Source organism: Heliangelus exortis, chromosome 3 (assembly GCF_036169615.1).
Source record: "Heliangelus exortis chromosome 3, bHelExo1.hap1, whole genome shotgun sequence".
Classification (NCBI taxonomy): Eukaryota; Metazoa; Chordata; class Aves; order Apodiformes; family Trochilidae; genus Heliangelus; species Heliangelus exortis.
This window is the reverse complement of record NC_092424.1, coordinates 88,393,399-88,417,783: the sequence shown is the minus strand read 5'-3', so window position 1 is coordinate 88,417,783 and position 24,385 is coordinate 88,393,399. Positions and strand designations below refer to the sequence as shown.

Here is a 24,385-nt window from a genome sequence, read left to right as displayed (position 1 = left end):
AAGGTATTTGTATGTTGTTATTTTCACTGAAAATTACATTAAATTCAACATACATTTGCAATGTTCCTGCAGCACAGCAGACAATGGAAAGGGTTAACTCTACCAGTTCTTACCTGTTTTGCAAATACACATTGGCTTTCCATCTTCTTGTGCCAAGCAGGTTGAATTGTTTAAGCATGGATTGTAAGGCAGCTCACAGGGACTGAAGCGCTGATGGCAGAATTCACCAGTATAAAATGGAGGACAAATGCATACAAACTGTCCCTGCTTGACAGATTCATAACAGGTGGCTCCATTCAAGCATGGTTCAGAATCACATTCATTTATATCTTCACTGCAGTCTGGCCCTGTCCATCCAGCTGTACATGTGCATCTGACAAAAAAATATATATATAAAAAAAAATTTACAAGGTGAGAATTAATAAGAATGAGAAACAACAACTTGACTTAATTAGTTCCAAATATTTCAATTTAAAAAATAAAAACAAAAGAAAAAAATGAAGAATTTTTTTTATATTCATAGCTTTTTTCTGCTAATTGTATCAGACTGCACTATGACTAAAAGTTATATTCAGGTTCATCTCCCACTATTTATTTCAGCAAAAGCAAAATTACTTATTCTACATCACAGGATTTATTCACTTAAGAGAACCATCTGGTTTAGTTAATGCTGACAGAATCACCTGGGAATCTTCTTTAAGATGAAACAACACCACAATTGATCAAATGTCAAAGGCAAGCTAGTTTAAGCTTTTCATATGTTTGAAACTAGTGAACAGCAGCACACTTCAGTTTGTGGAATGAAAGGCACCAGGTAGCATTTAGTAGACTTTTAAGAAAGAATGTGGGAGGTCAGAAGTGTGATAAATTATAGAAAAACCCTCATTTCACCATGTTCTTTTATTTTTTTATGCTTTGTGAACTCTTTGTATGCTCTTCTGTGTTCTTTACAACACAGAAGAAAAAACTTGGCCAAAAACCTACATTACATCTCATTGTAAGGAATGTATCTTCATGAATTAGATAAATAGCTGTTTTTATTTACAGTATAATTGTGATGACAGGGCTCTTCAAACATTACTATTTGGTAATGATTTCAAAGTTTGCAGTGAAAATGTCCTCATTATCTGCAGTAAAAGATTACCTTTTAGCTTGGGATGTGTTGGGAGAGAAGCTGCCATTGAAGACTGAGGAAAAAAAGTTGTTGAGAACCTCAGCCTTCTCCTCATCTGTTGTTACTAGCTCACCATTATTGCTATTCAGGGGGATTATGTTTTCTTTAACCTTCCCTTTTTCATTGATATACCTGTAGAATCCATTGTTGTTATTCTTCGCATCCCTTGCCAAGCTCAGCTCCACCCATGCCCTGGCCTTCCTGACTTCATCCCTACACAACTGGACAGCCTCTCTACACTCTTCCCAGGATACCTGTCCCTGCTTCCACTGCCTGTGCAGCTCCTTCTTACCTTTTAGTTTGACCAGCAGGTTATGGCTCAGCCACACTGGTTTCTTCCCTTCCTTGCTAGATTTCTTACATCTGGTGATCTCTTGTATTCTATGGAATTTCTTACATCACAGTGAAATATGATAATATTATCTGCCTTACATTCTACTTTATACATTGTAAGGAATCATATAACAAGGAAGAATCCTGAGAATCCCTGAATGCCTGGTGTTAGAACAAGTTTCTGAGTTTCATTTAGTCTTCCCTGCTCATAGTAGGGTCAGTCAGAGGTTTCTCAGGTCTGTGTCTAGTCTGGTTTTGAGTATCACCCATGATTGATCTTACAGCAGGAAAACAGGAGGAACTGGTCTTTTTAGTCCTCTGCATTATGTGACAAATTTTCAGAAAATACCAGTCATAGCACCTACCTTTGCCACAGATATAAGTCCTTCTATGGAAAAAAATTGAATACTCAAGATACTTTTTTTTTTTAACTCTGTGGTTCAGTCAAAGCAACAGCAATTCTAAACTCAACCCTCAGATACACTATATGCCCATCATTTACCTGCCTCTTTGTTTGACAGGATGTTATTAAGAAATGGTGAGATGTTCAATGAAGTTTAGGTTGATCTGTGAACTATACAATAAATGCAACAGTGGTCCATCCTGCAGTATGAGTCTATGTTGCCTAGAACACTCAATCAAATCAACTAACAAGCTGAAAAGCCACAGTGCAGAGTGACAAATTTATTCTTTCTAAGCTAGAGGCTACTGGATCATCTGAAGTAGTAAATGAGAGCTCACTTTCAATACATGCACAGCTTTGACTTTAGAAGACCAACACACATCACAGAGCTCCAGAGACACACACTTCCCATCAGCAAAGAGGCTTCAAATACTCATTTTTCTCTCTTCTCTCTCCTCCCATGAACATCTTTCTTCATTTATTGTCTGAAAGCTTAATGCACTCCTTTTTCCTCAGACAGCTATCTGACTCATCTTACATACTCCACCAGCTTTCATCTGCAAAATTCTGTTACCAGTTTATGTTGATAGATAAATATATATATACACACTCTGATATTTTCCTGGTGTTACTAGCTCTCCACTCTCATGTCACTCCTAGATGCCTTCATGAAATTTCCACCCTTGCCTCTCCTCCCCTCTGAATTCATTTGAGCCCCTCCATAGCATCACTTCCATCATTCTTTCCCTACCTTCTCCTAGTGCTCTCCATTTGCAATCAACCAAATGTGACACAGGTGACTGATTACTGAGGTCAAGACTGGTGGCTGCCTGGGTTGCAGTGCTCATGCCATGATGGAATTCACAATATTGAAGGATTTAGGCCAGCAAACTCTTAGAGTCAGGACCCTGAATTTTAGGAGAGCAAACTTTCAGTTGTTTAAGGAATTAGCAGATGGGTCCCCTAAGAAACTCCTGTGAGCTCTTTAAGGATGTTTTTCTTTGAGCACACCACTCTTGACTTTCATGTGAAAAAAATCAGGCAAGGAGACCAGAATGGCTTAGTAAGGACCTCCTGAACCAACTCAAGTATAAGAAGAAAATGTACACAGACAATGGAACAAGGGACATGTGTCCTGGGAAGAATATAGTATGCTGCCCTAAAGTATAGGGTGGTATTATGGGAGCTAAGACACATTTGGAGCAAAGAAGCACTTGGGGATGCTGGTGGATGAAAATCTGTATGTGAGCCAGCAATGTGCACTAGCAGCCCAGAAAGCCAACCATATCCTGTACTGCATCAAAAGAAGCAAGGTAAAGGGAAGCAATGCTTCTCTTCTACTGTGTTCTGATGAGACCCCACCTGAAGTGCTGTCATTAGCTCTGGGGTCCCCAGTACAAGACACACATGGACCTAGTAAAACCAGTCCAGAGGAAAGCCACAAAAATGCCTATGGAGAAAAGCTGAGACAGATGGAATTGTTCGGCTCAGACTACAGAAAGCTCTGGGAAGACTTAATTGGGCATTTCAAAAGGGAGCTTGTAAGAAAGCAAGAGAGAATTTTTTACCAGAGTCTGTAGTGACAGGACAAGCGACAACGCTTTTTAACTGAGAGAGTAGATTGGATACAAAAATCTTTTACATAAGGGTGGTGAGATTCTGGAACAGCTTAACCAGCTTAATCAGGGAAGATGTGCATGCCCTATCACTGGAAATGTTCAAGGTCAGTCTGAACATGTTTTTCAGCAACTTGGTCTAGGGAAAGATGCCCCTGCCCATAGCACAGGTCAGAATAGATTATCTTCAAAGGTTCATTCCAACTCAAACCAATCTATGATTCTGTGACTCTATGATTTTGGCCACTGCTTTAAAGGCCCTCAGCTCTGCCCTGAAACAACAGTGTAGGGCCTCAACCTCACCATGCCTGAGCTGGGAATTGCTGGTTTAACCCCTGTGCTGGGGGGCAGTGACTTGCCTCACCTGCTCCAGCTTCTGGAGAATAGTCCCCCAAACAGGGTGTAACATCCCTCAGACCTGCAGTCACTGACAAACCACAGCCCTTTGTGTTGGCAGGGCTGAGGGCCACAGCCAGACTACAGCTGGCAGCCTGGGAGAAGAAAGGGGGCTGTGACAAGGAAAAACCGAAGACTGAGGATGAAACTAGTTGCTTCATCTGTTCTGTACTTTGAAAGTACTATTAATATTTATTCTGCTCTTTTTTTTTTTTTTTTTTTTAAACATACTCTTAACATGGGATGTAGAGCATAATCTTTATTAATAGTGGCAATGGGGTAAAATTTTTAGATGATTGCAGTCATAATAATGGCAAAGCCTAAAATTCCTATTCTTTTATTGCAGTGGTTGAGTAAGAAGGACCAGTCAACACCTGAAATAAAAATGCTGTTATGCACTTGCATTTTACCCTTTTCTGAGGTGTACCAGAAAAAGTTAATGTGAATTAACCAAAGGCAGATCTTGTGAATGTGAATTAATAGAAGGATCTTTTCCACACCAGTGCTTTCTACTTCAGGCTCCTGAACTGAATCACAAAGTTCAGTGCAGGTGTCCAACCAATCCTCAATTTGCAGCTGACTGCTGCAAGGAGTGCTGGGCACTAGGAAAGTACTGCAGTATCTCAGCATTTTTTTAGGAGTGGCATTGTCTTGTTGATTGCATTTGTCCTTAGCAAATTTTAAGTTACTAAGTTATAACCCTTAAGTTAAATATAAGGTACAAAACATATACATAACTGTGGTTTAGACATATTACAGATGTGTTTAGGTGCTGGCCCAGTCAAAAACGACATGTCAGACTCAGATAAAAGTTTTTCAATTTTGGCTTTGAGAAACAGTAAGAAATCCTTCATTATTACAATATTATTCCAATTACTACAATTATTATCCCAATAATTGTATTATTATTATCTCAATTATTATCCCAATTACTACAGCAGTCCTAACCAATTTTTTTTTAAGTTGAATTATCAATTTGAGCACAGTGACGGAACTATCCTCTCAATTCAGTGCAAGGAAGTGGTACTAATGTACCACTGCTGTGGTTAGTCAATAAAGAATTTCAGCTCCTTGGGCTGTCAATCTGACAACGGAAGTTTCATTAGCAGTGAAATAAACAATAGCTTGGTTTGACTTCAGTAAAGTAGCTCAGGGTATAAAAAGATTAAACGAAGGAATAAATAGTCAAGAAGATAATCAATTGTCCAGTAGTTTTGATCCCAAGATACAGACATGTCTGCCATGACCAAATGATAAGTATCTTTCCAAACTGTAAATGTGCACAGCAAGAAAGTGGAGGTGATCACCTCAGGGGAGGCGATTCTCCTCTTCTACTCTCCTCTTGTGAAACCCCACCTTGAGTAGTGTGTCCAGTTCTGGAGCCCCCAGCATAAGGACATACAGCTCTTGGAGCAAGTACAGAGGAGGGCCAAGAAGATGATCAGAGGGCTGGAGCACCTCTCCCGTGAAAACAGGCTGAGAGAGTTGGGGTTGTTCAGCCTTGAGAAGAGAAGGCTCTGGGGGGACCTTCAAGCAGCATTCCAGTACCTGAAGAGGGCCTACAATAAAACTGGAGAGAGACTTTTTACAAGGGTGTGTAGTGATAGGACAAGGGGCAATGGCTTTAAACTAGAAGAGGGGAGATTTAGGTTCAATACTGAGGAAGAAATTCTTTACTGTGAGTTGTCCAGGGAGGTTGTGGATGAGTTCATGGAAGAGTTCAAGGCTAGGCTGGCTGGGACTTTGAGTAACCTGCTCTAGTGGAAGGTGTCCCTGCCCATGGCAGGGGGGGTTGAAACCAGATGATCTTTAAGGTCCTTCCAACCAAACCATTCCATGATTTTATGATGAATTAAAAATCATCTTGGAGTAAGCTCCATTTCACCCTGAGCACTGAGAAATCTGACCTTTAGAAGAACTTTTTTTCTTAATTCTCTACTTGAAATTGAGTTGACACAATCACAAGGTAACATTCAGCTCAGTAAGACAGCAAGTTGTACTTGAAGCTCTAGTTCAGCTGCAATACACACATTTCTGTTTTAGGAATCATGTCCTACAAAGTTATTTCAACTTTCAATGCCTAGCTTTTTTCTTTTTGCATTCTTTGAAATCAAAATGCAGGATACAGCTTACATCAGACTCGTTGCAGCTTTCAGACTACTGGACCACAGAGATGAGGTACACCCTATTCCTTTCAGATAAATCAAACTATTTTCATATTTATCTCACAAAGGTTTTTAAGCAGAGAATTATCCTATCTACAAAGCCAGATGAAAACAAATTGTTTTCAGTTTTGGATAGGAAACATTATAATAATTAAAAATCATCAGTAAAACTGTCCCTAGAGGGCAGTCTCGTTAGTGTATAAAAGAGCACAAACACTGAATATATTCACTTTGAATACTTTAATTAAGGAAGACAATAAAACAAGTAAAATGGAGCATTAATGTCAGTTGGGTTATATGGCTCAGAACCAGAAAATACAGTTTGGTATCAACAGTCTTGTTCATAGAGCATGACTATGTAGAAAAGAGTAAAGTCCCTTCTCATCAGTCTTACCTCCACAAACTCCCATTTTGGATTCATCAGGAAATAATTAAAAATTACCAAAAATGTTTTTTATGTTTTGTGAGTATTTTTTATGCTTGCTTTCCCTTTAGTGTTGGGAAAAACTACTTACCATGTTCAACTTTTTAGAGAAATTATAAAAACATTTTAAAATACAAAATCATCTCTCAAAAAATAATAGGAACTTCCTAGTCCTAAATTTCCAAAGTATATCGAAAGGGTGTCATAAATATGTGAAAATTCTGGAATGCAGCCTAGCAAGCTAGCACACAACACAGAGTAAAGAGAAAAAAAGATATACCTAAATTTGTGTTCAGTGTGTAAAACGATGTTTTGTGTAGCAGCATTAATTTCTTTAATTAATGCCAACCCCCACATGAGGTATCTGCACATTCTGGCATGTGAAGCTGCTCTTTTGAGTAACATCATCTTTGAAGAAAACCTGCCTTAGACTTCCTTCTCTTCCTGACAAAATGAAAAGGCATAGAGACATACATTCCTTTCGAACTTACCATCTGTTGTCACTAAGATCAAGAGCTGCGTTCTTCACCTTCATGTCCTTCATCCCACAACTGAGCAACAACAATCAGTACAACAGCAACAAGGTAACTCAAGACTCCATCCAACAATCTGGAGGAAAATATGTAATTTGCATTCTTTTTAACAGGCAACACTACACTAAAGACTGAGCCTGCCAGACTGAAAGACCTTCATGTGTAAAAACACAGCATCAGTAAATTAGTTCTAAGGTGAGGATAAGGAAAGAATCTACCTGCAGTATCTTGGATCATACTGATTTGCTTTGGTAGGGAAAAAAAGATGCGTTTTTTTCATCTTTTCAAGAATCAGAGGGGATCAGTTATCATGCTGTATCCAAGAAGCTAATATTACATAAAGATAATCTTTTAGAGCTCAGATGTTGAATAAATTAGCTATCTGGAACACTCTTCATCTCTTAAGGATTCCTGATCAAAAGGCTTCCATCTCCCTAGTTTCTTGTTTGCTTGTGCTCCTCCATCTTAATTTAATGCCAGACTTTGATGACAAATCTCTCAGTCCTGGTTTTATTTCTGCACCTATAGAAACTGGTACCTTCAGCACTATTGCCCCTTGGAAATCTCTTCTCTACTACATTTCAGTCTTAAGAGCCTAGGTGATATGAGCCCATTGCCTTTTTTTCAGTTTAGTGTTGCTCTGATCTTTTCTGAGACTTACAGTTAACTCTTGCTATGTTTTAGTACATAGATTTTGAGACAAGTCCTCTTTGACCTGAGAAATCTGAAAGGAAGAATGATGCACTGAAAAAAAAAAAAAAGCTATCACTTGCAAGCAGGTAACAGACATTTGTTGAATTTGGAAAGTTTAGCAATGAGGTAGTAGTTGACCTTGAAGCTCTTCAGCTGGTATACAAAGATGGCACTGATTACAGAAAAGAAAAATGAGCTCTTCAGGTGGAGTGCTAACAAAGGAAGGTAGTTTTGCTCTAGGGAAGTAAAGGAGATCTTTCCTTGTCTGCACTTTCTACTACAGGCAACAAAAGAAGACCAAGTAATGGTAATTACAGTTGCTAACCTTTATTAGCAATAATTTGCACAGCAACATGAAGTGGCAGATGGCATGCTGCAACTCTGAAATTTTATGAAGAGTGAGCAATATAAATGTAACCCTGAAGAGAGATTACTGAGACATTTAGAAAAATTGACATGAAAAATAATTGAATGTAATGCACACCAATTCAGAAGTCTATGTAAATGACCTCTGCAAAATTACCTGATAGATTTGAATGGATGACACAAAGAAATATTTCTCTCCCTCATATTTCTGGGAGTTTCTGAACTCTGCAAACACTTCTGTCATTTAAACAAGATGTCTTTATCAGGGTTATTTTCCCCAGTGTTTTATGCCTATTTTTCGACCTACTTTCAGGATTGTTACTTGATGTTTACTTTGGGTATTCTCAAGTTCCAAGGAGATGTATAACTGAATATACTGCATGTCTTTGGCTCAGTCTAACATCAAAGCACTATCAAATCCAGGAATGGAAGCAATGGCATAAACCCCCATGTCTTTGAACAAATTGAACAGATTAAATAGTTTATGTCTAGAACCAATTAGTTGCATGTAAACAACTGATAACCAAGGGTATCTGTGTTATTTAGTATAGCAGAATACATCAGGTTATCAGGACATCACTTACCATAAAGTACCAACTTTTATGCATTTTCAAAGCACAATTCAAGCATTTTCAACACTCAGCAGTAGCCATTTATACATCAAAGTTTATATGGCTAATCATTTAGCATGTGAGGAACTCTCACAATGCTAATTTGAGTAATAAAAATTCAGATTTTCAGAGAAGCCTGTATAAAATAAAACATTTAGAAAGACTATGGTGTTTGTTACCATCAATACTGATAGTGTAGAAGATATTTTAGAAAAAGATTAAGAAGTAAGGATGCCTCTGTTCTCACATTTGTTATTAGAGTAACAGAAGGAAAGGAAAAAATACAATGATCTTCATAGAATTGTATAATAGAATCATAGAATGGCTATAGCTGAAGGAGACCTTAAAGATCATCAAGAGACAACCCCACAGCATGGGCAGGGACATCTTCTACTAGACCAGGTTGCTCAAGGCTCCATCCAACCTGGCCTTGAACGCTTCCTGGGAGGGGGCAGCAACAGCATCTCTGGGCAACCTGTTCCAGCACCTCATTACCATAACTAATGATTTCAGACAATATCCTAATTATAAAATCTTGCCATTCACCTACTTCTGCATGAAGACTGTGACTTCCCACAAATAACTGAGCATATTATCTTGCTACAGCTAAATTTACCAAAGATCACCTAATATGTACCTTGCTTAACTTTGCCTAAGAAGTATTATTTAAGTAAACCTTTGAAGTATTTTATAAAGGAGTGCCACAACTTCCAAGCACATAAGCAATAGTAAAAAAAGCAAAAGTAACCATTAAGTTAAACTCAGACAGTACTCCTGCTCAAATACTATTGTCACTGGATGAGATTGGTATTTCCCCAGATTTTGTTGCAAATCCAAATTTGACTTGTCGCATCCTGGTAACCAGCATTTTAAAAATAGCTTTGTGCTTAAAAATAATATTGTTCTGATATAAAGCTATGAAAGAAAATAACAAAATAATTTGCAGTTGCTTTTCAAGGGTCAGTTATGTCTTTATCTACCTTTAATATATGCTGTAATGTAAACAATACAACTTTCTACTATGGCTGGGTTATTTTAACTGAGCAGACCTACAAAAATTTCATGACTGCCCCTTCCATGCATGGAATGAACAAGCCTAACATACATACATGACAATACTTAAGGATACTCATTGAAAAGTGACTTTTGTATTTGTGGTCCTTTTTCTCTACTTGTGACCTTCAAAGATAAAGTGTTCCTATTATAACTGTGATATGTTTTTTTCCCTGCATCCAAACTGTCATTTAGTGGAAGCAAGTATGGTAATTATAGATCTGCATTAGTCTGCTTGCTATTGCTGAAGAGCAAGCACTGCTTTGTAGAGGATCGCCAATAATGTAGTTTCCGTAATTGCAGTCTAAATAAACTTTCCTATAATACTTCTATTGATCTGACAGAACATAACAATTTAAATCCCAGACAAATCCAGAAAGGTCATTAACTAAAATTCGATTACCCATAGAAACTACTGGTGGGGAAGACAATGTCGATTTTCTAATTATGTGTTGTGTACACTTTGCCTATACTATAACCATTTCATGTAATTTGTACATATGTACATATATTTCATATCATACTATCATACACAAATGACGTCTTCAAAGATGAAACGGATAAAGCTGAAAAATTCATACTTTATCAAACTTACATCTTCTTAACATATTATTATACTCTTCTCTAAAAACAATTTTGTATTTACTAGCACAATCTTTCTTAAAAACAATTTAAAGAAAATGTCTTACATCAATTTCTTTTAATGAAAACGGAAAACCAAACCAAATCAGAAACTTCTCTTTTTGCATCTAGTAGCTACATTTTTACATGCTGGTTTCGCATATGCCAGACGTTATCTTCATCACCTTCATGACATGATGATGTTAATATAATCTACTCCTCTAAGGTATCTGAGCACCAACTGATGGCAATCAATGCTGTCTGGGTTAGATAGCATTTCACTACTGTACTGCTTGACAGAACTAAAACATATTCACCTACACTGCAACTAAATATATAATCAGGCTTCATTTTCTACCTTATCAGCCAAAACAGAGAAAATGCTTTCTGACAATGCTTTCTGAAAAATAGTTTTGTATGTTGTTAGTAATGAGGATATTGTGACTGCTATTAAAAAAAAAAAAAAAGAATTTTTTTAATTTTTTTTTTTCCTTAACTTCAAAAGACAATGCCTTATAATTGAAGATGAAACCTTGCTTCTGTTTTGGCTGTGAGGTCATTTCAGTACAAAATAATCTCAGGTAATACCCTGGTATTACAACTGACAGAATTAATTTATAAAAATTTTGACTGTCAACCACTTCAGAACTGCTTTAAGAAGGTAAGTGAAAGGACCAATATATAGGAAAATGATTAAATCTGCTCTAACAAGCACAGCACATAGGTTTAATAATGGACTTACAAATCAATGAAAAAAATCCACAAATTTTATAGTGAAGAGAACAGTCATCTACATCTTGTCCTGTTATGTGGAACTGTTTATTACCTATTCCCCACAGTTCAAAAAATTATGTCAGCCACAATGTCTGCAATCCTTTCTCAGTTTTGTCCCCTTATGCACATATTACACATTGCCAATGCACGAAAAATCTAATCTGTAGCTAACAATGACAGATGGTTTTCTTGTTCATTTCTAATGAGCCATTTTTAAAGCGTCAGCATCATTTTTGTTTGTATAAACTTCCTATTTACTAAGATTGCCTGAATTAAAAAAAATGAAAATGCGCTTTTAGGGGACTGTTAAATGAAGGGCAAAAGAAAAGACTGAGTCCATTATGAATCATCTGCAAGAGAAGCATTTTAAGAAAGTTGGGTGAGAAATAATAAGATAGTGGAATCTGTCTTGAAAAACTTTTCAGCCATTCTTCTGTTCACTGCCTATTTTATTTCTGTCCATTCTAGATGTAATTCTAACTCTCCCTTCTCAAAGAATACTTAGTGGTGACAGCATTTTTTTATAGTCCAGAACTGTAGCTACAGAAGTCAAGCCACTGAATTTCAATTTTAATATCATTGCTATAAAACATCATAGGGGAATGACTTCCAATGAAGCTCTGCCATGCAGAAAAAAGCCAAGTATTAAAAGTTATATACTCACTTTAAGATAACATAAATAGGTAAGACAGTTAAATAAAATTTTAAAAAAATTAAAACAAGAATCAATGCTACCATGCTATCTGTTGTCATTTACATTGAAGGTAATAGGATATTTTTTTGTCCTGTTATTTTTATTTATTAGACCAAACCTCATTATGAACACACAGCTTTCTATTTCACTTGCATTTCTTCTTAAGCTTTATCCACCATTTCATCCAGCACTCTAGCTCATATATACGCCTTTTAAAGCATAACCATCTTATCCTCAAACCTCAAGAAATAAGAATATTCGGAGATGGTCCAAACTTTTTCTCCAAATCCCTGCTTCCTGGTTCCTCAATGCTTTTGATCAAATTCTGAATCTGTTGAACAGTTCCTTTTTTTAAAAACAGCTCCATGCAATTTGCCAACCCAGTTTTGGCAAACTCCTGCATAGTCAGTTCTTCCACCTCTGCAAAACTATTTGACTACTACCATTTTTAATCTTTCTTCATCCTTAGATGTGAATAATTTCTATGCCTTTTACATGTACCAGAGTGCTGAATTCTCCTGTTCATACACCCTTCAGGATGTTCAGTACATGCTTGTACAGTTTTAAAACTGGTCCTTGTGCATAACCCCTCAATTGCACGTGTCCACTTCTCTGCATTTTCTCTTCAGAAGTGACCTAGAAGTCAAGGAGCTTAAGTTTGAGGAAAGACAAGAGGTACCACAGTGTGCTCTAGATTTTTACCCTAAGCCCCTTTCTTAAAAGATACCAGGCAGTCAGCCTGCTCATTCTCCACATGCTGTCAGTAGAGGGATAACTTAGTATTTTTTCCCGAAATCTGTTACAAATTATTCCAAAATATACTTAGAAAAACTGGCACCTCCATTCCACCCCATTTCATCACTTGTGAAAAATGAAAGGGATCCACACAACCCACACAACCATAAATTTTTTCTGCATTCTTGGATAGACAACCCACAACTGTTCTGAGCAATCTGTCCTAATGTTCTAACAGTAAAATAAGCCTTTTCTTACATTAAAATGGACTTCCCCATATACCAGTTTCTACCTGTTGCCTCCTGTCCTTATACTGGGCACCACTGAGAAGAGTCTGTCTCTGTCTTCTTTACCTATGCCCTCTCCTTGTCCCCCTCCTCCTAGTACTACATCCATTGATCCTGCTAAGCCTTCTCCAGATGAAACAGTCCTAATTCTTTCCATGTTTGGAAATGTTCTGGTCCTTGGATTGTCTTAGTGGTCTTTTGCTGGATTCTCTCCAGTTTATCCATGTTTCCTACTGAGGAGCCCAGAGGACACAGAACTCTAGATCAATCTTACAAGTACTGAGGGGAGGGATTATCTCCCTCTTCCTGATGCTGATGTTCTTCCTAATGCATCCGAATGCTGCTATCCTTCCATACTGACCTTGTGGTTACACCTCCATGACTGACCAGCTGGTTTTTGTGCCTGGTAGTTCAGCTACTTTTATCTATGAGAATGTTGTGGTGGATGATGTCTGAAGTCTTGCTAAAATCAAGATAAACAACATCCACAGCTCTCACATCTGTCAAGCCAGTCATCTTATTGAATTCTATTGTCAGGCATGCTTTCACCTTTGTAAATCTATGCTCCCAATCACCTCTTCCATCATGTATGTGGAAATTTCTTCAAGGATTCCATCAAGGATTGCTCCATCTTCAGGGTTCAGGGTGAGGCTGACAAGGCTACAGTTTGCTAGATACTTACATTTCTTGAAGATTGCAACATTGTCCACTCCCAGTCATCCCTTTTCTGCCTTTTTTCCTTTCTATTCTGGCATATTTCTGATCTCTTCTCTTTCAATCATCAGCAACCTCTTACAGTCACCAAGACCTTTAGAGATATTCAAGAGTGGCCTCACAATTAAGTCATCCAGCTCCTTCAAGACTCTTAATACATCCTACCAGAATTCTGCAGCAGGATGTTTCCGAGTAAAATCATTCACCCGAGTAAAATCATTCACCCTCTCCTCCTGATGTTGTGTCTCAGCTATAATTGATTCAGGTACTTCACTGGACAGAGCTTCCAATCCATCCTCTGTTACCAGGTCATTGAACCTACTCTGTAGCTGCAGAGTTGTGGATGGGGCAGGAGCACTCACCCTGCTGTTGATGTCACAAGCTTCCAGCCTTCATTATCATTGGCATCTCTAGTCCCATACCTCCTAAGCACAGACTACCTGGTCCTCCTTCACTATGCTTAGGAGTTCAAGTTCTTGTATCTGTAGAGACTGTATCTGTATCTTGTATCTGTCTGGGACTGCCTCCTGTAGTTCACTTTATTAATCTTCATTTACTGATCCTCCTTCAGCTCTTAAGTCTCTCCTGCAGACAAAGACTGTATCCTTTGGTCCCAGCCTCCCCAAGTTTCCAGACATCTCTACAGCCCCAGGTGCACAGAACTACATATTCCCCCAGACAAACTCAGTCTGGTTTCAGGTCTCTACTGTGCTGAGCCAGTTGCTCCTCTACATGGTCAGGGACAGTGCCCTGTAGCAACTCACTGCTTAAGTACACAGTGTCCTCAATGGAGTTTCTGGCCCCCTTCTACACTACTGCCCCTACTGGCTGTGCTCTAGGCTTGGTAGATACATACTCTTTTCCTAGGATTTGCTGAAAGGCTACTTGACCATTCCTAACAAGGAGTCAGCTGAAAACCAAAACTCCCAAGTCCCCATTGATCGAGAAACTTTCACAACAAAGCTTGTGAGAAATGGGAAACTGCCACAGCTTACTAGAAGTCTCAGCCTTCTGTAGCTATCTCCTCCCTGGAGTTGCAGACTCCCTGAGGCTCCCCTCAAAGCCTTCATAACAATCCTTTTATGAGCCCAGATGTAGTTCCCAGTAAATCTAGCATATCTCAGGCCAGAGCCCTGAAACTGCTATCCAAACTGCTTCAGCTGTTAGCTGCTAGCTGTGCACTTGTACATTATTTACACTGAAAGTGTTTAAATGCCCCAGAACTATGATAAATTTGGATAATTTTTATATCACATTTCATGTACTCTCAAAGCTATGCCTCAGGTACCTTGTCATTTTAGAAATTATTTTCTGCTCCCTCCATTTAACCTACAGATGCATCAAATGATCATTTCATGTGTTTTTGGGTGTCTGTAACCAAAATATGTTATAAGCCATTTATTTTAAGTACATCACCTAATGACTTAATAAATATACCAGGAACAGTTCTACTGTTAAAGAAGGAAAAGTTGATGAGCTGGTTTAGGGGGGGTACTTACTCTGCCTTCCAGATACTTACTCTTTGTTGTTTAAAATTTCATGTTTCATTGGGATTTTCAATGAAAATGCCACTGTCCTTTCAGAAAACTGTTGAATAATAGCCAAAATATGCCATAAGGGGTGCAAAATGTCAGTGACTTTTTTGAAGATGCTACTGAGATGACTCAGTGATATTTTGTTGTTTGCCTAAGGCAACAGACACCCTAAAGCTGATTTCACACACTGTAGTATAACAAGCAGCATAATACACATTTCCTGTTGTTAATACTAACAGAGACTGAACCATGTAACACTTGCTGTCTTTGGAGGAAGCACTTATTTGTGCTTTCCCTTATTTCTTTAATCAATTCATTAGTAAATTTCCTGACTGTCACTATAAATCTCTTGAAGATTGTTCTAAGTAAGAAGCACATACATAGCTTCATACTAGGATTAGTAGTCAAAAATTTGCAGAAAATTTGCAAAAATTACAAGTGAGAACTCAATACGTCAGAATCACAGCAGACTAATGTTTTGGGAAACAGGTCCACAGCAAGGGCTGAAGAGCTGGCCAAAGAACCCTGAAGAAACATCAGCTAAGAAGCCAGATGCTGTTTGAAAAAAAATGTTCCAGAGTTTGGCATCTGGGACCATTAAATGCCAAGCTGATCCCCATCTGTGGAAAAACCTGTTTACTGCTTCTGGTGGAAAAAGTGTAAGAAAGAATATAGCAGTAGTTTAAAGGCGTTTCAGTGAAAACAGAAGGCAGGCTGAACTCAGCAAATTATAATCACTACTTTTGAATTCCATGATTGTTTAAAATCCACTCATTTAGAAATAAACATATTTTAAAAATATACTACATAAATATGCATGCTTTTACTTAGGGATCTTTCCGATATTAACCCATCCCTAACTTAGGAATAATCTGTTTATACAACTTCACTACAGAACAATTCTTGCACAGGAAAAAAAAGAAAACAAGTATGTTGCTTTTCTGTAACTACAATAATCAAAGTTCATGGTATGCATAACACTGCAACACATCCTAATGACAAAAGACTTGTCCTTTTTTTAAGAACTCAGCACAAGTAGATGACAGTTACACTAATGGAAAACAATTTTTTTTTTTTTCTGAAAAGATGTGGCTTCGAATTCAAAGAGGGGAGTTACAGGGCAAGATGTTTTATTTCAGAATGCACTGAGAACATAACAGAAAGAAGACTGAGTAAGTCTCACTGTCTGACAGTATAGTTATCCAAGTTGTCAGATGGCATAAATTATTATCTAAGTAAAGATGAAGAAAGATGACCATGGCATGGTTACTAATTGAAGAAGTACTGTTACAAAGACTAGCACAGTTTGAGATTAATTCTGAAATTACTCAAAAGACACTCCACTACAAAAACAACTTAGTACTTGAAATTGGAGTCTAATAGGAAATCAGAAAAACAGGGCTTCTTACATGAGAAGATAAACAACAAAAGGATTTAAATGAAGAGCATTTAAATACACAAATTTTTGTACATTATCACTAATTTCTCTCAAGTTCTTAAGCCTCATATTAAAAAGTGACACTGGCATCAATTCACTTTTGTCTTTAAAGAAGTTAGTAAGGAAAACAGTGTTTTGGTGCCAGAGTCACCTCTGGAAAAAACATGGAGGAAAAAAAAAAAAAAAAAAAAAGCAAAAAAAAAAAAGCTAGGTCCTTGAATTAAAACCATACAAATAACATCACAAAACTATATACGGTTTTTTACTGACTATCCATATATGGTTCAGTCATAACATTAGACAACTCAGATCTGTTGTATCATATGTATCACTGTATCATATGTATCACTGTATCATATGTAGCCAAAGAGAACCATTGCACCCAAAAAAGGGTATTTAGAAGTAGGTTGAAGCAACTGTACCTAGTATTTCCAGACACAGGAACACTAAAATTGTATAACTGGATTTCAGAGTACTCTCACAACACTTACAGTATTTCATAACACACATGAACATATACATAATCTCCATAACCACAAAGGTCAAATGGAGACATGTGATATAGCTGCACAAACAGGGTGTAAGAAAACTGGTGCCAAACTAAAATCTAAAGACTAAGAATGAGCAGGCAGGAAAGGTGTCTGTGTGTGTAAAAACAAGTGACACAAAAAGGGGTCCTGATTTCAGAAGATCACACTTTTCTTTTGGGGAGGAAGAAGGAAGCACAAAACTGGTGTATGAGGAAAGAGAGGGTAAAAAAGAAGACTGGACACTTCCCTCACTGAAGAACTCTAAGTACTGACCACCTTGACCTCAACAACTAAGAACCATCAGCACCATAGCCAGCAGCACTAACTAAACAGCATGGGTTCCATAGTACTGCACAGTTATATGAACATATAAGATAAATATACAAATAGATATGTAAATAAAAATAATATTAATATGTAAAGGTTCTAATGGCAAGAACTAATGGTGTTGTACATGCTATGATAATGAATAACAGTGATTAATAATTAATCTTACGAAAGGTGTAACGTTATGTGTATCAGCAATTCAGTAAAGAGTTGTTCTGGTGTCTGCACAGCTTGTCAATCTTTTTAAATATTTGCATTACAGAGACCACAAATTTCCTAATTGATATATGCATCTATATATTCATTGCAACAAGCTGATCTTTAATGAGGTTACAATGAAAGGAATTTATATTTTTTAACTAAGTCATAGTGAGCAGAGATTCTGGATAGAGCTCTGGTGCTAAGGATTAGCACTGTCAGATTGACTACAACTGTCAGCATGACCCACAATCAGTGAACCAAGTGACTGTGTAGTTAAATTACTGTTTATTGCTATTTTAAACCACAGGGTGGCAGCAACGATATAATCTCTTCATCAAAGATTGTCCAACTATGTCCACTCCCACTACTCCTATTCTTAAAGCATCTCCTGTGCCTACAGAACATGTATGACAGAAAAAGATGTTACATTTTGAGGAAACGCAATTCCAGATAAGATTACTTGGTAATTGTTTTGAAATGATTTTTTTGTTTGTTTGTTTTACTTTTTCATCTACAATTATTTATGTCTGCTGACTTCAAATGAATGCACAGTGGATCAGTGTATCCATAACATAAGCTGTTTGCTCTACCCTGTGTAGTAACATTCCACTTCCAAAGCTGCAAAATGAAAGAATAACTGGACATGTAAGTCTCATTCCTCATCTAGTGAGAAGATGCAAGGCTTACCGATAGCTGTTGAAAAGATCCATGCAGGTGCCATTGTTTTGACAAGGCTCTGAATTACATTCATTTGATTCATATTCGCAGAATGTTCCTTCCCATCCAGGCAAGCAAACACATTGGTATCGCTGTAATATAAATAAATATAAACATTACTAATATTTATTATAAAGTATAATAAAATATTAGAAATATATATAATATTATAAAATATTATAAATAAAATAAATAATCGGTTTGGGGTTTTATTATTATCTTTAAAACAAGAGGAATTATAATTGATTACTGTGCATTTTTTGTCTTCTAACCGGTGCTTCTCCATTTCAAAACTTGAAAATTTGGTAATAGCTTGACCTACTAATATTGTGAAAAAAGATTAGTCAGTGTTATCTCCAGCTTCTAAATATGCTGGTATTTGCATTCAATGAGGTGTTTGACATAGTATCACAGAAGCAAACAGCATTAAGCATCTTTTTCCTGTCCATGTTCTACAAAACCAAAACAAAAAACCCCACAATAAAAAGTTGAACATTTGGTCAATTGATTATTAACTGAGGAGGGGCAGCAATGCAAACATTTCTGTTCAGCTGTAGTTTTAATTACTTCTTTTGTAACACACTTGCTTCTAGCAAGGCATCTTTTACCTAAAGTTGGGCAACACTTTAATGATAAGCATGACTAACGTGAATTTTTTTCATTTCATGGTAAACACTGCAAAAGCCTTCAGGGTGGATTTTCAAGCCTATTAAAAATCCATGTAAATTGGAAGCCATTAACAGACAGCAAAAAAACTGAAAGAGTTTTTTAAAAAAATGAGTGCATAAATCATGGTGATGAAACATGTAATGTATCAGCATTGTGGCATGCATAGGGTTTACAATTTGCAAATCATGTTGCTGTGTGTTAGCTGTTTTGTTACTAAATCTGTACTTTGGAAACTGACAGCCGTGTTTCAAAGAGGTACACACTATGAACATTAAAGAGAAATTATTTAATTTCTAATACAGTTTAATAAATATAGTAAGTTAGGTGCCAGAACTCTGAAGGAAATGTGTATTGGGCAATTGTACCAGGCTTTTCTATGATGATACTCTTACCCTCTCCTGACAAATTAAAAGGTTGGAGAGTTTTATTGGAGCAAAGTTAAGAGAATAAAAGAGAAAGGAAGTTAATGGTTAAAATCAAGCTCAGTATGATTGACCTGAGATGTACTATGGCATGGTACATCTACACCAGTTCTAGTACTTAAAATTAATTTATTTACATTAATATTCTCCAATAGATGGTAAAATCAGGTGATTCATATTTTTACCAACTGGACTCTGTTTGGTTTTTGTTCATGTTGACAAACACAGTTGTTATGCTATCCTGGGACACACCCATGATTTAACATGGATTTTCAGAACTCACTGAGATATATTTAAAAGCCAGAAAATAAAACCAAAAGGATGTTTTCTGAGTTGAGATAGGGCATTTTGAAAAAATATGAAGTTTCAGCAACTTATTTACAGACAAAAATAAGACAACAAAAATAATTGCCTGATAGAAGGTTGGACACTTAAGATGAGCTCAGTATATACTGATGAGTTTACTACATATTCTAGTAAAAAAAAATAAATTCACGCTTTTTTCCTTCATGTTTTACATAGGCAAGGCTATTCCATTCAACTAAATTCAATTTGCAACCTGTGAGCTCCATCTCGTACAAAGAAAACAAACAAAAAAGCTTAACACTGATTGTGTACTGTTACTGTTCTATACTCCTGAACTCAGGTTGAAGATCTGGGAAATATTACGTCTGAACAGTGAAGAAAATGGGCAGCATGAGTCCAGGAAGAGGGAGATATTTGAAGTGAGAGTAAATCAAATGTTAACATAGGAGATAAAAAGTTTTTGCTAATTTTTTTAATATTATTTAAATGAAATACGTATAGACAAACTTGGAAAGATAAAATTTTTTGGGAGTTGTGCCAAGGAGAGAGAAAATATATTGAAGTGAATCATATTACTAGCCCACATGTATTCTATTAAATCATAGCCAAACCCGAAGTGCTTATTAAATATTTTTATGAATTTGAAATTTTTTTTCTGTGATGTCCTCAATTCTCTGCACATTTTTCAGTCCCATGAAAAGCAGTGTTAGAAGATACTTCAAACACAAAAGGCAAAAACGGGGACCACTAATCTATATCCACGGAAAACTAATTGACATTTCTCTCAAACTGCTCTATTGTCAGGCTAGTTTTTCACATAGACCAGGAATGTGAGATAAAGACTTACTTCCAAAAATCTCATCACAGAAATGGAATACAAAATTAGAAGTTAAAGGAAGCTGCCAACTGTTTTCTTTAAAAAGCAGCAGTACTTTTTCTGGCCTCACTAAAAACATCTATCAATCACCTAGTGAAATTCATTGCTTTGCATATTTCTAATGTGATAATGAGAAATATGTTATATTTTCACATCAAGCACACAACATTACTCACGTGTATGCATATCACACATAGGATACATGCAGTATGTAGAAACTAAAAGCTATGTATTATTTAATCTCTGTGTAGACTTACAGTAAATCAGGTGCCATGTTAAAATAAGTATGTAAGTATAGGTAGATTAAAAGAAGTATTTTTATATAAAAGTCTTCACAGACAAGTTACTGGAAGTCCTGGTGGATGTGAAGTTGAACACGAACCCGCAATGAGCCCTTGCATCAAATAAAGCTGAAGGCATCTTGGGCTGCATTAGGCAGTGTGCTGCCAGCAAACTGAGGGGTTTTACCTTTTCTGCTCAACACTGGTGAGGCCACAGCTGGAGAGCTGTGTCAGTCCTGGGCTCCCCAGCACAAGAGAGATATGCAGCTTCTAACATTGCTAAGAGACTGGTGCATCCCTCATCTGAGCTAAGGCTGAGAGAGATGGGACTGTTGGTCAGGACACAGGATACACTGAACATAAAATGACAGGAAGCTGTGTAGTGGTAAGCATGCTGTGAATCAAGCAAGAGACTGAAGTAATAGGATTTCATACCCATTAATGCATTTCTTCCTCCATATTTACTGTAATTATGCATTACTGTCCATTGTAGACAGAAACAATACATAGTACCTTTGAGTTCCTCCAAATTGTCTTTTGCTTGTCCTCTAAAAAACACAATAAATGTATAAAAACACCAATTATTTCTTGCACAAAGTTTTTCCCTTGTATAATATGTAGCACAGTTCTTACAAGAAGAGTGACTTTTACCAGCTATACACAGGGTAAAAATCTGATTTTTTTCATCTCCTGCATACATACCCAGAACCACATATGTACACTATCATGTCTTGAAACAGTCATCCGTGTGTGTGGTAAGAAAGCGTTACTTACAAGCTTCTGCATATTTTCCCTTCTCCAACACTGTAAATAAAGAATTACTCATTTCCTCTAAGCTCTAGTCAGTGTTACTTTACTGGAAAGTGGCAGCTGAACATCTGGCAAATTTGAAAAAAAAAAAGGTACATCACACACAACAAGGATCTGAATTATCAATATGGTAAATCTTCAATCCTATACTTTGTGTGTGTGGGTTGACCAGAATTTTTACCATACAAATACATGCCCCAAGTCCTTTTTCCATATCCAGAATAAAATTTGAATGGAAGGTATTTTTGGCATTTTTTTGGGGTGTATCAGTTTTTAATTTTTTGTTAAACAGGAAGGTAAAAATTGACTTGTCTGGAAACAGAAACACAAAAAAGTGTGAAATGTGAAAATCCACAGAAATGTGGAAAACTCCCTTTATTCTGTGTGTTCCAACTGCTTCTACCAGTCCATGTCTCTTGTGGTGCAGCTCCTTTTCCATTAAGGCCAAACAGGATGAGCAGGTCATAAAACTACTAATCTTTGGCATGTAATGGCAGTTGTACTCCAGGAAGAAAATCCAAGTTTGTCTTTGATATTTTTTTCCTCTTGAAAAATTACGGTCTTCTCACTTCAGAAAACTTTTAATCACAAAATTCTGTTGCTGGAAGCAGCTCTTTTTCCTACAGAAAACCTTCATGCAACTTAATTGTGTTAGTGCTAACAGCAGTTCATTTAACCTTGTGAAATAAATGTGAACATAAAAATGTAAGCATCTGTGAAATCATATTTGCAATTGCTCTAAACCATATTGAGATCCTAACATTATTTATGCAGCCCTTTTTGTAAATTTAAGGGTCTTTTCCAAGTTGCTACTTTAAGGCTTCACTTTTAATTTATTATTTATTTAACCACTTACATAACCATACATATTCACTAGCAAAACTAGGTTATTCGCTTTTTTTTATTACGACTTTGTCTTTGTTATGCAATTTTGTTTGTATTAATCTCTTAAATAAGGAAGCTTATTAAAAAAAATAGTAATAATTTAAAAAAAAAAACAACAAAACAGGATACCTGTTCCTCTTCAGCTGGTTCAACCCTAACCTTAAATTTTACTGAAGAAAATCAAGCTAAAGCAAGATCACACAGTATGAAGTCCCAGCAACTACACTTCTTCGGAGTGTTCTGGTAATGAATTATCTACCTGTTCTACACAGTGTTTTGGAACAGTGAATATATTAATATCATTACTCCACACGTGGAAGAAAATTGACTTCTGAAGCTTGAAGAAAATTTGCAACTGTCCCATTTTACCTATTCAGAGAGACACCTGTGTCTTGCTCTAATGCTAGTTAATAACTCTGTATTGCAGTCAGATAACCTAACTCACTGCAAAGAAATACTTTCTAGGGGTAAGTGCCATGATGTTTCCAATATGATTCTTAATACTGATATTAACTGGATGAACAATTATACTAAACAATGTGAAAAACTAAGGTGAAAAAAGTATGAAAAATGGATTTGGAAGTGCAGAAAAATTACAAGTCTGATTTCTAAGCAGTGCTACAATACCTGGATGGTCGTGATAAAACCACTATTTAGAAATTACCAAATCTTATTAGAACCACTAGGTAAATGAAAACCATTCCCATTAGAATCACTAGTTGTCATATTCCTATTTCATTTGAAAAAAAGTGGGTCTTTTCCTATTTTTCTCCTGCTACTCAAGTTACAAACCCTATGTGATTCTTGTGCTGAGCACTGCAAAATGTGTAATACTAGGATGAATAATTTAATATTAAGTACTAGCTATCTACAGAATTTGAGATAGCATTATGGATTTTCAAATGCTTACCTACTCTCTGTTTTTGTTCATACATCCCTCTAAACAGTTTAACATGCTAAAAATGCTGGTCAGTGTTTTTGTTTGTCATTCTAAACCTATTTCTATCCTAATATTCCAATAACACTAAATTATTATAAATTATATATTATCTGATACCAAGGATAAAACAGAATTTCTTGTATACAGATTTTAAGCAAGGCTTACAGAAGAAACAAAGAAAATTTTTAATTTCCTTATCTTTCCAACCTTTTATATAATATTTTTTTTTAAATTAGCAAGAAGCATACTGAAAACAGCCAGTACAAAGTTTGATAAGCTGTAATGAGTTTTGCTTTACACCTTAGTATTTCTGTATCTGTGTGTGCTCCTAACAAAATATGTGCAAAAATAGTTATTTTTATTGTATTTCAGTTGCTCACAGTAAAGAATAGTTTACATTTTCATTCATTTTGGGCTCCAGCTTAAAACATGGCTGGCCTCTAGGCACACCGCATATCTGAAGCTCTAATTTGCACTGTACTATAATTTGTGACCACAAGGAAAATTATCTTAAATGGGAATACTAGCTATTTTCACTGCATGCCTTTTCACACTACCATTTTGTAGAATGGTAGCTTTGCTAATAAATGCATAATAATTGCTGCTTTTTATATTGATCATTTTAAAGTAATGCATTTGTAAAAATACCATACTTAGCTGAAAATTTCACCCTTTTAAAAATTAAATCATGACTAATGCTAGCAACAGATTCTCTTAAAATTATTTCATGTTACCATTGCAAAAAAATGGTGGCCTGTACCTTAAGAAGTTAATCAATCATCTCCATCTCTGTTTAGACATTACAGTATTCATAGTTCAATGGAAACCTTGCTGGGATTATTTTTCTCTGTGGAG

The 24,385-nt window shown here is 36.4% G+C and overlaps 1 protein-coding gene across 3 annotated transcripts in view; it reads right to left on the bottom strand.

The window, feature by feature from the left end:
- The window catches only part of EYS (eyes shut homolog), a 724,585-nt gene that overhangs the window by 436,866 nt on the left and 263,334 nt on the right, over positions 1-24,385 (bottom strand). For all 3 annotated transcript variants that reach the window (XR_011725383.1, XM_071741624.1, XM_071741625.1), the window contains exons 21-22: positions 18,311-18,432; positions 114-373 (exon numbers count right to left, since the gene is read on the bottom strand). Coding sequence is in view for 2 of the 3 variants with exons in the window: in XM_071741624.1 (XP_071597725.1) it covers positions 114-373; positions 18,311-18,432 (382 nt within the window). In the remaining variant the exon portion in view is untranslated. The remainder of the gene's footprint in view (positions 1-113; positions 374-18,310; positions 18,433-24,385) is intronic.